The sequence below is a fragment of the Oncorhynchus gorbuscha genome, linkage group LG09 (genome assembly GCF_021184085.1).
Source record: "Oncorhynchus gorbuscha isolate QuinsamMale2020 ecotype Even-year linkage group LG09, OgorEven_v1.0, whole genome shotgun sequence".
Lineage (NCBI taxonomy): Eukaryota > Metazoa > Chordata > Actinopteri > Salmoniformes > Salmonidae > Oncorhynchus > Oncorhynchus gorbuscha.
In genome coordinates, this window is record NC_060181.1 from 99,354,157 (window position 1) to 99,372,451 (window position 18,295).

The 18,295-nt window shown below is 42.3% G+C and overlaps 2 protein-coding genes across 2 annotated transcripts in view; both read left to right on the top strand.

The window, feature by feature from the left end:
- LOC124044315 (cytotoxic T-lymphocyte protein 4-like) overlaps positions 1 to 2,084 on the top strand; it is a 6,758-nt gene extending 4,674 nt beyond the window's left edge. The window contains exon 4 of the mRNA XM_046363976.1: positions 1,845 to 2,084. Coding sequence (XP_046219932.1) covers positions 1,845 to 1,931 — 87 coding nt within the window. The 3' untranslated portion in view covers positions 1,932 to 2,084. The remainder of the gene's footprint in view (positions 1 to 1,844) is intronic.
- A 9,918-nt stretch (positions 2,085 to 12,002) lies between these two features.
- On the top strand, positions 12,003 to 14,804 carry LOC124044311. Its single transcript, XM_046363967.1, has 3 exons — positions 12,003 to 13,213; positions 13,370 to 13,828; positions 13,982 to 14,804. The coding sequence occupies exons 1-3, from the start codon at positions 12,319 to 12,321 to the stop codon at positions 14,635 to 14,637; spliced, it is 2,010 nt and encodes a 669-aa protein (XP_046219923.1). The 5' UTR covers positions 12,003 to 12,318; the 3' UTR covers positions 14,638 to 14,804.
- The last annotated feature ends 3,491 nt before the right edge of the window (positions 14,805 to 18,295 follow it).

An 18,295-nucleotide genomic window follows, 5' to 3' on the forward strand; every position in this document is an offset into this window, starting at 1 on the left:
GTGTTTAACATCTCTGTGTGCAATAATAGTGTTTAACATCTCTGTGTGCAATAATAGTGTTTAACATCTCTGTGCCCCACACATACAACTATCTGTAAGGTCTCTCAGCCTCTCAGTGGATTTCAAACACAAATTTAACCACAAAGACTGGGGAGGTTTTCCGTTATGGGTATGCTTGTAATCGTTAAGGACCGGGGAGGTTTTCCGTTATGGGTATGCTTGTAATCGTTAAGGACCGGGGAGGTTTTCCGTTATGGGTATGCTTGTAATCGTTAAGGACCGGGGAGGTTTTCTGTTCCCAGAGGAAAACCCGGAAGTCCGCCTTGATGAATACTTTCAGCAGGACAATAACCTAAAAAGGCCAAATCTACACTGCAGTTTCTTACCAAGAAGACAGGGAATGTTCCTGAGTGACTGAGTTACAGTTTTGACTTAAATCTACTTGAAAATCTATGGCAGAGACCTGAAAATGGTTGTCTAGCAATGATCCAGGTGTGGAAAGCTCTTAGAGACTTTACCCAGAACCCCCCAGCTGTAATGGCTGTCAAAGATTCTTCTACAAAGTATTGACTCACGGGGGTGAATATGTCTATTTCATGTTGGTTCAACGGTCATTTAATGGAAATGACATGGAAGCAATGCTGATTTAACCAGTGTGTTAGGAAGTATGTTTGCGTTAATATTTTAGCAGACAGTTGTGTTCTTTAGATGAATGTATTGGTAATGTTGAGGGTGTAATATAGTTCTGATGAATGTATTGGTAATGTTGACTGTGTAATATAGTTCTGATAAATGTATTGGTAATGTTGAGGGTGTAATATAGTTCTGATGAATGTATTGGTAATGTTGACTGTGTAATATAGTTCTGATAAATGTATTGGTAATGTTGAGGGTGTAATATAGTTCTGATGAATGTATTGGTAATGTTGACTGTGTAATATAGTCCTGATGAATGTATTGGTAATGTTGACTGTGTAATATAGTTCTGATGAATGTATTGGTAATGTTGACTGTGTAATATAGTCCTGATGAATGTATTGGTAATGTTGAGGGTGTAATATAGTTCTGATGAATGTATTGGTAATGTTGAGGGTGTAATATAGTTCTGATGAATGTATTGGTAATGTTGACTGTGTAATATAGTTCTGATGAATGTATTGGTAATGTTGAGGGTGTAATATAGTTCTGATGAATGTATTGGTAATGTTGAGGGTGTAATATAGTTCTGATGAATGTATTGGTAATGTTGACTGTGTAATATAGTTCTGATGAATGTATTGGTAATGTTGAGGGTGTAATATAGTTCTGATGAATGTATTGGTAATGTTGAGGGTGTAATATAGTTCTGATGAATGTATTGGTAATGTTGAGGGTGTAATATAGTTCTGATGAATGTATTGGTAATGTTGACTGTGTAATATAGTTCTGATGAATGTATTGGTAATGTTGACTGTGTAATATAGTTCTGATAAATGTATTGGTAATGTTGAGGGTGTAATATAGTTCTGATGAATGTATTGGTAATGTTGAGGGTGTAATATAGTTCTGATGAATGTATTGGTAATGTTGAGGGTGTAATATAGTTCTGATGAATGTATTGGTAACGTTGACTGTGTAATATAGTTCTGATAAATGTATTGGTAATGTTGAGGGTGTAATATAGTTCTGATGAATGTATTTGTGTTTCGAGAAGGCAAGTACATTTTGAAAAAGCATTTAGTGTTTTGCAACAGAGTTCTGTGTCTTGCAGACTCTGTTTTGAAAAATCGACAACATTGTGAAGTAATTACTTGAGAAAACGTGTAATAAATATAATAATACATCTTGACCTATTTACCATCTAGGTTCTACAGAGGAAAAGACGGTTTGGAGGAATAACACCGATGATTTCACAGAATGACGGAAGATTTGGTTACGGAAACTTCCAATGAAGAATTTTCATCAATTGTCTGCATCACCTCCAATCCCCCATATATATTTTTTGCAAATATATACATACATACATACATACATACATACATACATACATACATACATACATACATACATACATACATACATACATACATACATACATACATACATACATACATACATACATACATACACACACACATATAAATACATACAACATGATCATTACACAGGTGCACCTTGTGCTGGGAACAATAAAAGGCCACTAAAATGTGCAGTTTTGTCACACAACACAATGCCACAGAAGTCTCAAGTTTTGACGGATGAGTGTAGGACTGTCCACCAGAGCTGTTGCCAGAGAATGTAATGTTAATTTCTCTACCATAAGCCGCCTCCAACATCGTTCTATAGAATTTGGCAGTACGTCCAACCGGCCTCACAACCGCAGACCACATGTAACTATGCCAGCACAAGACTTCCTGATTGGCGAGCCTGGCTCCCCAGTGGGTGGGCCTATGGGTGGGTGGGCCCCCATCCCACCCTTCCCCAGAACACGTGTAAATATTGGACTATAAATTGTGCCTTCCTATATTATACTGATGCAAAAATGTTTATTCTACTATTCTACTGAGACATTTACTTTGTGTAGCCTGGTCCCAGATCTGTAGTCTCCTCCTATAGCCTGGTCCCAGACCTGTTGTCTCCTTCTATAGCCTGGTCCCAGATCTGTTGTCTCCTTCTATAGCCTGGTCCCAGACCTGGTGTCTCCTTCTATAGCCTGGTCCCAGACCTGGTGTCTCCTCCTATAGCCTGGTCCCAGATCTGTTGTCTCCTTCTATAGCCTGGTCCCAGATCTGTTGTCTCCTTCTATAGCCTGGTCCCAGACCTGTTGTCTCCTTCTATAGCCTGGTCCCAGATCTGTAGTCTCCTCCTATAGCCTGGTCCCAGATCTGTAGTCTCCTCCTATAGCCTGGTCCCAGATCTGTTGTCTCCTCCTATAGCCTGGTCCCAGATCTGTTGTCTCCTCCTGTAGCCAGAGTCTGAACGCTCTGAATGAACTGATATGATCTAAACCTTTTTTTTTTAATTCACACTGATTATTAATAATGGTAGTTGAATGTGATTTCTTGTATTAAATATGTTTGTTATTGCTGAATGATATTGTTTTGTACACTTATGTTTTGTTATCCTGTTGTTATTGTAATGTATACAGGGCTCTCTTGTTCTTATCTTTTATTAGTTCTTATTGCTGTTGATATGTCCAGAAGGAACCTGAATGTAAACATTTAGTTGGACATCTGTACATATGACTGATAAAACGTGAAAACTTAAAAGCACCTTGGAATGATTCAAGAAGAAACGTTAAGGCTGTTCTGGAGTGGCCAGCGTTGAGTCCAGATTGGTATCACATCCATACCCTCCCACGAGATCTGAAAACAGCAGTTGCACCTTGAAAACATTGAATAATTACAGCAGTTTGCTGCCTAATTAGCAGTAGAAAGGTGTTCACCGATGGCTTCAAGAAGCATTTGTCTGCAGTTATCTTGGCCATGGACTGTGCAACCAAGCACTAGCTCCGAGGTGCCAATAATTTTGTCCATGCCATTTTTCTTTAAGTTTACAATTTTAATTTAGAAAATAAGGTTTAAAAAAAGAAGTGTTTTTTTCAATTTCAAATAATTTCTTTGAAGAAATAAGGAATAATTTAAGAAATGTGCAAGGGTGCCAATATACATGGCTGCAACTGTATCTGCATTTCAACAGTATTTAACTTTGAGAGTCTATTGACACACCTGTATAATTTAAATCTACAAAAATCCCCATCAAAATGTGTCTGTTTTGGGCCTCCCTCACAGTGGTTATGGACGCTGTACTGCAGCGCCAGCTGTGCCACCAGAGACTCTGGGTTCGCGCCCAGGCTCTGTCGTAACCGGCCGCGACCGGGAGGTCCGTGGGGCGACGCACAATTGGCCTAGCGTCGTCCGGGTTAGGGAGGGTTTGGCCGGTAGGGATATCCTTGTCTCATCGCGCACCAGCGATTCCTGTGGGAGGACTCTTGTCCTCCCACACAACATTTCCCCCCAGGTGGACTCTCGTTCCTCCCACACAACATTTCCCCCAGGAGGACTCTCGTTCCTCCCACACAACATTTCCCCCAGGACTCTTGTCCTCCCACATAACATTTCCCCCAGGTGGACTCTCATTCCTCCCACACAACATTTCCCCCAGGTGGATGTCCTCTATGAGTCATTTGTTGTCTTGTACAATATCACATTTGGGTTGGTTCCTCCTGCCACTCGATTAGCACCCACCTATCTGTAGGTTAAACATGGGGCGGGAGCGTAGCCTAGTGGTTAGAGTGTGGAGGCGGCAGGGTAACCTAGTGGTTAGAGTGTAGAGGCGGCAGGGTAACCTAGTGGTTAGAGTGTAGAGGCGGCAGGGTAACCTAGTGGTTAGAGCATTAGACTAGTAACTGGAAGATTGCAAGATTGAATCCCTGAGCTGACAAGGTACAAATCTGTCGTTCTGCCCCTGAACAGGCAGTTAACCCACTGTTCCTAGGCTGTCATTGCAAATAAGAATTTGTTCTTAACTGACTTGCCTAGTTAAATAAAGGTAAGATATATATATATATATATATATATATATATATATATATATATATATATATATATATATTTTAAAACAATCATTACAATGGGTAATTGTCAATAAGGATATGCCTTAGACTAGGCAGCTACATGAATGTTATAGCTAGCTTTAGTCTAATGTTAGCTAAATCAAATCAAATGTATTTATATAGCCCTTCGTACATCAGCTGATATCTCAAATTGCTGTACAGAAACCCAGCCTAAAACCCCAAACAGCAAAGCAATGCAGGTGTAGAAGCACAGTGGCTAGGAAAAACTCCCTAGAAAGGCCAAAAGAAAGAAACCTAGAGAGGAACCAGGCTATGTGGGGTGGCCAGTCCTCTTCTGGCTGTGCCGGGTGGAGATTATAACAGAACATGGCCAAGATGTTCAAATGTTCATAAATGACCAGCATGGTCAAATAATAATCATCACAGGCAGAACAATTGAAACTGGAGCAGCAGCACGGCCAGGTGGACTGGGGACAGCATGGTCCTAGGGCTCAGGTCCTCCGAGAGAGAGAAATAAAGAGAGAAAGACAGAATTAGAGAGAGCATACTTAAATTCACACAGGACACCGGATAGGACAGGAGAAGTACTCCAGATATAACAAACTGACCCTAGCCCCCGACACATAAACTACTGCAGCATAAATACTGGAGGCTGAGACAGGAGGGGTCAGGAGACACTGTGGCCCCAGGATCCCAAACAGGCAGGATATAACCCCACCCACTTTGCCAAAGCACAGCCCCCACACCAGTAGAGGGATATGTTCAACCACCAACTTATCATCCTGAGACAAGGCCGAGTATAGCCCACAAAGACCTCCGCCAAGGCACAACCCAAGGGGGGAAGCACCAACCCAGACAGGAAGATCACATCAGTGACTCAACCCACTCAAGTGACACACCCCTCCTAGGGACGGTATGAAAGAGCCCTAGTAAGCCAGTGACTCAGCCCCTGTAATAAGGTTAGAGGCAGAGAATCCCAGTGGAAAGAGGGGAACCGGCCAGGCAGAGACAGCAAGCTAACGTTAGATAACCATGGCCTCCAACTAAGCTACTGACTATAGGTAGTGGAATGTATTAGACTATAGGTAGTGGAATGTATTAGACTATAGGAATGTATTAGACTATAGGAATGTATTAGACTATAGGAATGTATTAGACTATAGGAATGTATTAGACTATAGGAATGTATTAGACTATAGGTAGTGGAATGTATTAGACTATAGGAATGTATTAGACTATAGGTAGTGGAATGTATTAGACTATAGGTAGTGGAATGTATTAGACTATAGGAATGTATTAGACTATAGGAATGTATTAGACTATAGGAATGTATTAGACTATAGGAATGTATTAGACTATAGGTAGTGGAATGTATTAGACTATAGGAATGTATTAGACTATAGGAATGTATTAGACTATAGGAATGTATTAGACTATAGGAATGTATTAGACTATAGGTAGTGGAATGTATTAGACTATAGGAATGTATTAGACTATAGGAATGTATTAGACTATAGGTAGTGGAATGTATTAGACTATAGGAATGTATTAGACTATAGGAATGTATTAGACTATAGGTAGTGGAATGTATTAGACTATAGGAATGTATTAGACTATAGGAATGTATTAGACTATAGGTAGTGGAATGTATTAGACTATAGGAATGTATTAGACTATAGGAATGTATTAGACTATAGGAATGTATTAGACTATAGGAATGTATTAGACTATAGGTAGTGGAATGTATTAGACTATAGGAATGTATTAGACTATAGGAATGTATTAGACTATAGGTAGTGGAATGTATTAGACTATAGGAATGTATTAGACTATAGGTAGTGGAATGTATTAGACTATAGGAATGTATTAGACTATAGGAATGTATTAGACTATAGGAATGTATTAGACTATAGGAATGTATTAGACTATAGGAATGTATTAGACTATAGGTAGTGGAATGTATTAGACTATAGGAATGTATTAGACTATAGGAATGTATTAGACTATAGGTAGTGGAATGTATTAGACTATAGGAATGTATTAGACTATAGGAATGTATTAGACTATAGGAATGTATTAGACTATAGGTAGTGGAATGTATTAGACTATAGGAATGTATTAGACTATAGGAATGTATTAGACTATAGGTAGTGGAATGTATTAGACTATAGGAATGTATTAGACTATAGGAATGTATTAGACTATAGGTAGTGGAATGTATTAGACTATAGGAATGTATTAAACTATAGGAATGTATTAGACTATAGGAATGTATTAGACTATAGGAATGTATTAGACTATAGGAATGTATTAGACTATAGGAATGTATTAAACTATAGGTAGTGGAATGTATTAGACTATAGGAATGTATTAGACTATAGGAATGTATTAGACTATAGGAATGTATTAGACTATAGGAATGTATTAAACTATAGGTAGTGGAATGTATTAGACTATAGGAATGTATTAGACTATAGGAATGTATTAGACTGTAGGTAGGGGAATGTATTAGACTATAGGAATGTATTAGACTATAGGAATGTATTAGACTATAGGAATGTATTAGACTATAGGAATGTATTAGACTATAGGAATGTATTAGACTGTAGGTAGGGGAATGTATTAGACTATAGGAATGTATTAGACTATAGGAATGTATTAGACTATAGGAATGTATTAGACTATAGGAATGTATTAGACTGTAGGTAGTGGAATGTATTAGACTATAGGAATGTATTAGACTATAGGAATGTATTAGACTATAGGAATGTATTAGACTGTAGGTAGGGGAATGTATTAGACTATAGGAATGTATTAGACTATAGGAATGTATTAGACTATAGGAATGTATTAGACTATAGGAATGTATTAGACTATAGGAATGTATTAGACTGTAGGTAGGGGAATGTATTAGACTATAGGAATGTATTAGACTATAGGAATGTATTAGACTATAGGAATGTATTAGACTATAGGAATGTATTAGACTATAGGAATGTATTAGACTGTAGGTAGGGGAATGTATTAGACTATAGGAATGTATTAGACTATAGGTAGGGGAATGTATTAGACTATAGGAATGTATTAGACTGTAGGTAGGGGAATGTATTAGACTATAGGAATGTATTAGACTATAGGAATGTATTAGACTATAGGAATGTATTAGACTATAGGAATGTATTAGACTGTAGGTAGGGGAATGTATTAGACTATAGGAATGTATTAGACTATAGGAATGTATTAGACTATAGGAATGTATTAGACTGTAGGTAGGGGAATGTATTAGACTATAGGAATGTATTAGACTATAGGAATGTATTAGACTGTAGGTAGGGGAATGTATTAGACTATAGGAATGTATTAGACTGTAGGTAGGGGAATGTATTAGACTATAGGAATGTATTAGACTATAGGAATGTATTAGACTATAGGAATGTATTAGACTATAGGAATGTATTAGACTATAGGAATGTATTAGACTATAGGAATGTATTAGACTGTAGGTAGGGGAATGTATTAGACTATAGGAATGTATTAGACTATAGGTAGGGGAATGTATTAGACTATAGGAATGTATTAGACTGTAGGTAGGGGAATGTATTAGACTATAGGAATGTATTAGACTATAGGAATGTATTAGACTATAGGAATGTATTAGACTATAGGAATGTATTAGACTGTAGGTAGGGGAATGTATTAGACTATAGGAATGTATTAGACTATAGGAATGTATTAGACTATAGGAATGTATTAGACTGTAGGTAGGGGAATGTATTAGACTATAGGAATGTATTAGACTATAGGAATGTATTAGACTGTAGGTAGGGGAATGTATTAGACTATAGGAATGTATTAGACTATAGGAATGTATTAGACTATAGGAATGTATTAGACTGTAGGTAGGGGAATGTATTAGACTATAGGAATGTATTAGACTGTAGGTAGGGGAATGTATTAGACTATAGGAATGTATTAGACTATAGGAATGTATTAGACTGTATTAGACTATAGGAATGTATTAGACTATAGGAATGTATTAGACTATAGGAATGTATTAGACTGTAGGTAGTTTCATCTCTTGCAATATTGCATGCCATATAGCTTCAAACTGCACTATTCTTTCTCTCTCTGTAGCCCATATTTAGGTAATAATGCATTTGAATCATCCACTGTGTTAACGATGGAGGGTCATTTGAATTCCAGTTTAATATTTTTCTTCTCTCAAAATTATTGATGAGAAAGGTTCAGTCCAACCCATCGGGTATCACACTGCACCCCCATATGCCATGTCTTGAAATATGCAGATAAAACACATTAAAACAACATTTAAATTGTAAAACGTCTGACAGCCAACATTCTAACTCCGCCCATAACTTTTTAATGTTGTTGCACTACCAGAAGGCATGAATTATTGAGTCATTGTTAGAATTTGTGAATTGTCTCTTGTATAATACATTCAGTACATTCATGTATACTGGATTAAACATACATTCTGCACAGTAGAGCATATTGTCGTTAGATATGTTCTGTTCTGTCAGTCCAACTGTTATTTTCCTTCTGATGTAAAAGCTTTAAAATAGTCATTAATAGTGTTGTGTGTAATTCAAGTATTCTTATCTGTTTAGAATGTATTTGTTGTGTGAGGTCATGTGAGATATTTACCAGGTTTATTTGCCTTGTCTTTTTCCCCCCTTTATTTAACCAGGCAAGTCAGTTAAGAACAAATTCTTATTTACAATGACGGCCCTACCCCGGGCCACACCCAGACGACGCTGGGCCAGTTGTGCGGCGCCCTATAGAACTCCCAATCACGGCCGGTTTTGATACAGCCTGGAATTGAACCAGGGTGTCTGTGGTGACGCATTAAGCGTCACCACAGGGAAAAATAAAACCGCTGATGAAACATCTCATTACTCTGGTTGCTTCTGTAATTCACAGGAAATCTTTGGCTGCACGTATCATCACATCTATGCTTGTATACTTTTTCTTAATCTGACCACTCATATTCATCACACGAGGCGTGAACGCCAAGAAGTCAACCCTGTTCACCACCAATGCTTCTTTTGTGACCCGCACACTGATGGGCACATTTGATAGAGATCACAGTGTGTGCTACTCCCTCACCTCCCCCTTCCATCGGAGGCCGCTGCACCAATTTCCATGTCCCCATCTGTGTCCCCATTGTTCTATGTCCCCATCTGTGTCCCACATTGTTCTATGTCCCCATCTGTGTCCCCAGTGTTCTATGGCCCCATCTGTGTCCCCATCTATGTCCCCATCTGTGTCCCACATTGTTCTATGTCCCCATCTGTGTCCCCATTGTTCTATGTCCCCATCTGTGTCCCCAGTGTTCTATGTCCCCATCTGTGTCCCCATTGTTCTGTGTCCCCATCTGTGTCCCACATTGTTCTATGTCCCCATCTGTGTCCCACATTGTTCTATGTCCCCATCTGTGTCCCACATTGTTCTATTACCCCATCTGTGTCCCCATTGTTCTATGTCCCCATCTGTGTCCCACATTGTTCTATGTCCCCATCTGTGTCCCATATTGTTCTATGTCCCCATCTGTGTCCCACATTGTTCTATGTCCCCATTGTTCTATGCCCCCATCTGTGTCCCCATTGTTCTATGTTCCCATCTGTGTCCCCATTGTTCTATGTCCCCATTGTTCTATGTTCCCATCTGTGTCCCCATTGTTCTATGTCCCCATTGTTCTATGTCCCCATCTGTGTCCCCATTGTTCTATGTCCCCATTGTTCTATGCACCCATCTGTGTCCCCATTGTTCTATGTCCCCATTGTTCTATGTCCCCATCTGTGTCCCCATTGTTCTATGTTCCCATCTGTGTCCCCATTGTTCTATGTCCCCATCTGTGTCCCCATTGTTCTATGTCCCCATTTGTGTCCCCATTGTTCTATGTCCCCATCTGTGTCCCCATTGTTCTATGTCCCCATCTGTGTCCCCATTGTTCTATGTCCCCATCTGTGTCCCCATTGTTCTATGTCCCCATCTGTGTCCCCATTGTTCTATGTCCCCATCTGTGTCCCCATTGTTCAATATTCCCATCTGTGTCCCCATTGTTCTATGTCCCCATCTGTGTCCCCATTGTTCTATGCCCCCATTGTTCTATGCCCCCATCTGTGTCCCACATTGTTCTATGTCCCCATCTGTGTCCCCATTGTTCTATGTTCCCATCTGTGTCCCCATTGTTCTATGTCCCCATCTGTGTCCCCATTGTTCTATGCCCCCATCTGTGGTTAATCCACTTTCTACCTTTATCCATCTCAGACTCATTCCCATCTGAGCCATCTGCCATGCCTACCTCAGTCTCAGTACAGCTGATCTGGCAACCAAACGCAACTCTGTGTTCACTTTCGAAACGGAATGTTCTGGTCCCAAGTGCTCCTTCTGTTCCAATGTTGATTATTGACCAAAAGAACGGGGCTCCATTAACTACGAAACCAGCAACGTAAAGGGCTGTCTCGTCCCCTCCCGTGGAACAGTCACCAGTATTTACAGTATATACGGATAACGTGATTGGCAGACAGCAGAGATATACCATGGATAGTAAAGTTTTGATTGGTTTACAGTTTAGCACTTGACTGTCCAGCTAGCAAACATAAAAGTACATATTTTAAAACATTTGCAAGAATTGACAACCAACACAAATGTGTTCTGTGTCAGAAGCAGTGGTGTGTATTCATGGATGCCAAGGGAAGTCAGGCTTCCCCAAATATTTCACCAATATTTTAATTTTTAAAATAAAATCTTTCAGCACCCCTCTGTCTCAGCATCTGATGCTGTCTGGACCAAAATAGTTGAACATGTTGCTGAGGTAGCATTTGATTGATTGATGCCAGGAAGCTTTTGGTCTCCCTTCATAAAATACTTTACCAATCAGCGTTGAGCTGCGCTCCACTATGGGTTGTCAATGTGCAGCAAAATGCCCCCAAAGGGAGGCCACTTTGGATTTGGCAAAACGTAATTTTCATAAAAACTTCTGTTTCTGGTCTGCTTGTGTTGGTGTTCTGCAATAGCTAGCTTAATTCTTTGTCCAGGCCAATGACAATGACAGCGATTCTGATCTAACTGGTCACTTAAATAATGTTTCCATACTGTTTTACTCATTGAATATGTATATACTGTATTCTACTGTATTTTTGTCAGTGCCACTTCGACATTATTTCCTAATTCCATACTTTTACTTTTAGATTTGTGTGTATTGTTAATTGTTAGATACTACTGCAATGTTGGAGCTAATTCTCAGTTCTAGCCATATTCAGTCCAATTTCAACAAATAATATCGTATTGTAACCTGTTGAGTTCATGATTTGCACAGCATAGCATACCTTCCAAGGTAAGGCCGTTAAAGATTTCTCGTCATGCTCCTACCCGGAACTTAAACCTCCAATCCGGCGATCCTATCGGACATATTTGATGAAACACAGGAACGATTAAAGGAGAACCTATTTGTTTACATAGATCCGAAGTTGAAATATTTTCAGTTTCTCTGACATCTTCTGGTTTCAAAATTAGCCAGGGACTTTTTACTATTTAATAACTTACAAACAGTGAAAAGCCTTTCAATTGTCTTGTTTAGTTAGCTCTCTGGAGCAGGTTTTCCGCTTACTACGAGGGTAGCTAGCTCGATGTTAGCAGCAATCTATCGCTTGCTATGCATTTCACGATGGACGACAGACTATAAAATTTGACCTCCGATGTTATAAACAAATTGAAAGGTTGTTATTTGCAGTTTTACAAAAATGGATATCAGTCTAACAATTTCCCTAATGCGGGGACAGATGGGTACCGTGATAGAGAGAGCGGTTAGTGCCGCTGTTGAGACGGTGTTGGGAGAGATGCTTAGAGTGGTCGGCATTAAATTCGACGAGCTGAAGATGGAGGTAGTAGCTAAAGAGAAAGAGGCGGAGAACATAAGACAGATGCTGGAGATATCCCGATCTCAGATGAAGACCATGCGGAAACACATGAACGCTCTGGGTGAGCACGCGCACTCTGCCACTTATCAGACCTACCGGACAGCATTCGGCCATTCTGATCCCCGCAGAATTCACGGTTCCTCCGAGGCCGCACTGTCCTCGGGTTTACCACAGCCGCCGAGAAGGACGGTTCCAAACAACAACCAAATTCCCACTACAAATGGAAACGTACAGGCAAGGAATCGAGTCACCATCACCATACCCTCTGATAATTTGGTCAGGGCCACCCAGCCCTCTGATAATTTGGTCAGGGCCACCCAGCCCTCTGATAATTTGGTCAGGGCCACCCAGCCCTCTGATAATTTGGTCAGGGCCACCCAGCCCTCTGATAATTTGGTCAGGGCCACCCAGCCCTCTGATAATTTAATCAGGGCCACCCAGCCCTCTGATAATTTAATCAGGGCCACCCAGCCCTCTGATAATTTAATCAGGGCCACCCAGCCCTCTGATAATTTGGTCAGGGCCACCCAGCCTTCTGATAACTTGGTCAGGGCCACCCAGCCCTCTGATAATATGGTAATCGTTAGGGCAACATCAACATCCTTTGACAGTCACGATGATCTGACAACTGTGATCTCCCAGACTCTGGAGGACCGGACATTGACACCCACTGTCTCTGCAATGAATAGTTCATCAGAGCATCTGGAACCTTTGAAAGGTAGAATGTCTTTTCTCAGATCTTGTCGGGTTTTGTATGTGGCTATTATTCTGTGTTTGCTTGTGTATGTAAAGTGGTGGCCTGACTGAACTAGTATAGCCCTCTATATTCTCCCCGTGTTGGTTGACCACCATGTTACCTCTCTATCCCCCCCAGAGGAGCCCCCAGCCCTCCTGGACCCCGAGGTGTCTAATGAGAGCCAGAGGAGGGAGGAGGAAGAAGAGTGTCAGGCTGATTGGACCATAAGTACACAGCCACCAGAGACCAGCACAGACCCTGGGGCCCAGCTGGTCCTCTCCCCTCCCAGGACTGACGGAGCAGACTGCTCTGCCAGGAGTGTACTGCCATCCTCCCAGCCCCTGTCCCAGTTCCAAGTGAAAGAGGAGGAAGCTGAGGTGGAGATCATCTGTATCAAACAGGAACCAGAGGAGGTGGAGACCCTGCTGATAAACCTGGCTGCCGAAGGCTTCAACTCTCAGGGCAACCTCCTCCTGGACAGTCATAGGACCATCCCAGGCTCTCAAAGCCAGAGGGATAGGAGAGCACCCCGTCCACCACAGAGCCAGAGGACCTTAGCAGAGAATACACCCTTCACCTCAGCCGACTCTTGTTCATGTGAGTTAAATCTCCCAAAGACATGGTGGCTCCATAATCTACAGACATGTCCCAAGGCAAAATACTGCTTTGTTGTGGTCACTATGCTTCTGTTCAATAAAATATAATTTATCCAATCTAATTGAATGTTTTTGTTGTCCTCTTCATCCTCAGATGGGCTGTCCCAGGCAGTGATGTCCATGTCAGGAGTTGCTCCCAGGCCCATGGTGCGTCCGTGGCCCAAGGACATGAGTCTGTACGAGGAGTTTAAAATGAGACGAACTGAGCTGAGGAGGAGGAGCCAGACCCGTCAGAGGGAGATGGAGAAGAACCTTCCCCAGCCTCTATTAGCTGACCTGGTGAAGGAGAGACGGGAGAAGACCCGGCTCAGAGTGGCCCGCTGGAGAGCCAAGAGGAAGCTGCAGGCCTGTCTACTGACTCAGATGACCCAACAGACACAACACCAACAGACTGGACCGGGACTGGGCCAGGTGAATAGTGTGAACAGTGGGCTGGGGAATCATAGCCAGATTAGCCACCCCACACAACACAAAACCACAGGCCCCACTCAGACTCCGCAGAGGAACAGTGCTGCCATCTCTCAATCGCAGTACAATAACAGTTTTTTGTACAACAGAAGTCACTGTGAGACTGGGGCTGGTAACGTTAACTACCCTCCTCTCCAGTTCAACTCCTCCTCTCTAATGCTGGGACAACATGGAGGACACAATATGGTGGAGCACAATATGGTGGAGCACATTTTGCAGCCTACAATGACATCATCCTCACAGCAGGGCCTCTCCCTGACAGACTCTGAGCTCTACCAGTAACAAGGGATCATGGGTATTCAAATCTTACCCAACAAGTTCTGGATTACTGCTGTTTTTTGTTGTTGTTCTACCTGATAATGAATTACACCCACCTGGTGTCCCAGGTCTAAATCAGGCCCTGATTAGGGGAGAATCACCCACCTGGTGTCCCAGGTCTAAATCAGGCCCTGATTAGGGGAGAATCACCCACCTGGTGTCCCAGGTCTAAATCAGTCCCTGATTAGGGAGAATCACCCACCTGGTGTCCCAGGTCTAAATCAGGCCCTGATTAGGGAGAATCACCCACCTGGTGTCCCAGGTCTAAATCAGTCCCTGATTAGAGGGGAATCACCCACCTGGTGTCCCAGGTCTAAATCAGGCCCTGATTAGGGAGAATCACCCACCTGGTGTCCCAGGTCTAAATCAGTCCCTGATTAGGGAGAATCACCCACCTGGTGTCCCAGGTCTAAATCAGGCCCTGATTAGGGGAGAATCACCCACCTGGTGTCCCAGGTCTAAATCAGTCCCTGATTAGGGAGAATCACCCACCTGGTGTCCCAGGTCTAAATCAGTCCCTGATTAGGGGAGAATCACCCACCTGGTGTCCCAGGTCTAAATCAGGCCCTGATTAGGGGAGAATCACCCACCTGGTGTCCCAGGTCTAAATCAGGCCCTGATTAGGGAGAATCACCCACCTGGTGTCCCAGGTCTAAATCAGTCCCTGATTAGGGGAGAATCACCCACCTGGTGTCCCAGGTCTAAATCAGTCCCTGATTAGGGGAGAATCACCCACCTGGTGTCCCAGGTCTAAATCAGGCCCTGATTAGGGGAGAATCACCCACCTGGTGTCCCAGGTCTAAATCAGTCCCTGATTAGAGGGGAATCACCCACCTGGTGTCCCAGGTCTAAATCAGTCCCTGATTAGAGGGGAATCACCCACCTGGTGTCCCAGGTCTAAATCAGTCCCTGATTAGGGGAGAATCACCCACCTGGTGTCCCAGGTCTAAATCAGTCCCTGATTAGAGGGGAATCACCCACCTGGTGTCCCAGGTCTAAATCAGTCCCTGATTAGGGGAGAATCACCCACCTGGTGTCCCAGGTCTAAATCAGTCCCTGATTAGGGGAGAATCACCCACCTGGTGTCCCAGGTCTAAATCAGTCCCTGATTAGGGGAGAATCACCCACCTGGTGTCCCAGGTCTAAATCAGTCCCTGATTAGGGGAGAATCACCCACCTGGTGTCCCAGGTCTAAATCAGTCCCTGATTAGGGAGAATCACCCACCTGGTGTCCCAGGTCTAAATCAGTCCCTGATTAGAGGGGAATCACCCACCTGGTGTCCCAGGTCTAAATCAGTCCCTGATTAGGGAGAATCACCCACCTGGTGTCCCAGGTCTAAATCAGTCCCTGATTAGGGGAGAATCACCCACCTGGTGTCCCAGGTCTAAATCAGTCCCTGATTAGGGAGAATCACCCACCTGGTGTCCCAGGTCTAAATCAGTCCCTGATTAGGGAGAATCACCCACCTGGTGTCCCAGGTCTAAATCAGTCCCTGATTAGGGGAGAATCACCCACCTGGTGTCCCAGGTCTAAATCAGTCCCTGATTAGGGGAGAATCACCCACCTGGTGTCCCAGGTCTAAATCATTCCCTGATTAGAGGGGAATCACCAACCTGGTGTCCCAGGTCTAAATCATTCCCTGATTAGAGGGGAATCACCCACCTGGTGTCCCAGGTCTAAATCAGTCCCTAATTAGAGGGGAGGAGTGGAATTGGCTTTGTGGTCCACATTTGAATTACAGGGCAGGAGACCAACATTACAGTACCAGGTCTACTCTACCAGTACCAGTTCTACTCTACCAGTACCAGGTCTACTCTACCAGGTCTACTCTACCAGTACCAGATATGCTCTACCAGTACCAGTTCTACTCTACCAGTACCAGTTCTACTCTACCAGTTCTACTCTACCAGTACCAGTTCTACTCTACCAGTTCTACTCTACCAGTTCTACTCTACCAGTTATACTCTACCAGTTCTACTCTACCAGTTCTACTCTACCAGTTCTACTCTACCAGTTATACTCTACCAGTTATACTCTACCAGTACCAGGTCTACTCTACCAGTTCTACTCTACCAGTACCAGTTCTACTCTACCAGTTCTACTCTACCAGTACCAGTTCTACTCTACCAGTTCTCCTCTACCAGTTATACTCTACCAGTACCAGGTCTACTCTACCAGGTCTACTCTACCAGTACCAGTTCTACTCTACCAGTTCTACTCTACCAGTTCTACTCTACCAGTTCTACTCTACCAGTTCTACTCTACCAGTACCAGTTCTACCAGTACCAGGTCTACTCTACCAGTACCAGGTCTACTCTACCAGTACCAGGTCTACTCTACCAGTACCAGTTATACTCTACCAGTACCAGGTCTACTCTACCAGTACCAGTTATACTCTACCAGTTATACTCTACCAGTTCTACTCTACCAGTTCTACTCTACCAGTACCAGGTCTACTCTACCAGTTATACTCTACCAGTACCAGGTCTACTCTACCAGTTCTACTCTACCAGTACCAGGTCTACTCTACCAGTTCTACTCTACCAGTACCAGGTCTACTCTGCCAGTACCAGTTCTACTCTACCAGTTATACTCTACCAGTACCAGGTCTACCAGTACCAGGTCTACTCTACCAGTTCTACTCTACCAGTACCAGTTCTACTCTACCAGTACCAGGTCTACTCTACCAGTACCAGTTCTACTCTACCAGGTCTACTCTACCAGTACCAGGTCTACTCTACCAGGTCTACTCTACCAGTTCTACTCTACCAGTACCAGGTCTACTCTACCAGTTCTACTCTACCAGTACCAGTTCTACTCTACCAGTTCTACCAGTACCAGGTCTACTCTACCAGTTCTACTCTACCAGTACCAGGTCTACTCTACCAGTTCTACTCTACCAGTACCAGGTCTACTCTACCAGGTCTACTCTACCAGTACCAGTTCTACTCTACCAGTTCTACTCTACCAGTTCTACTCTACCAGTTCTACTCTACCAGTACCAGTTCTACCAGTACCAGTTCTACTCTACCAGTAACAATAGAGCAGATGATGTGTTTTGTGGAGTCACTTCGTTGTATGGCACCCTATTCCCTATGTAGTGCACTACGTTTGACAAGGGTCTTTATGGCTCTGGTCAAAAGTAGTGCACAATATAGGGTATAGGGTGTCATTTTCAGACACAGCCTATGCCTTCTGATGCAGGGCCAATAACATGAGATATTTCAAGGGGAATTGTGTGAATGCAAAATGATCTAAATTGCCTGTGACAAATTGATCAAAAAGGCTTTTATTTTAGGATAACAGCCTAATAATGATAATTGAATTGCTTTTTAAAACAATTACCTGAGAATGTTTTAATGTACAACAACAGTATTGTTATTAAAATACCTTATTTATGTTAACTTGAATAATGACCATCTCTACATGTCTTGAAATATGAAGGATGAATCACTGTGTCTGGATAACTGATAGAATCGTCTTACATCTAGGTCAAACCAATGATTTTTATTTGGCATTGTCAATATTATTTAATCAACTGTTATTTATACATTGTATTGCTCTGCAACTGCATTTAAATCATGATCATAATACTCATGAGCTCTATTCAGATATAGGCCT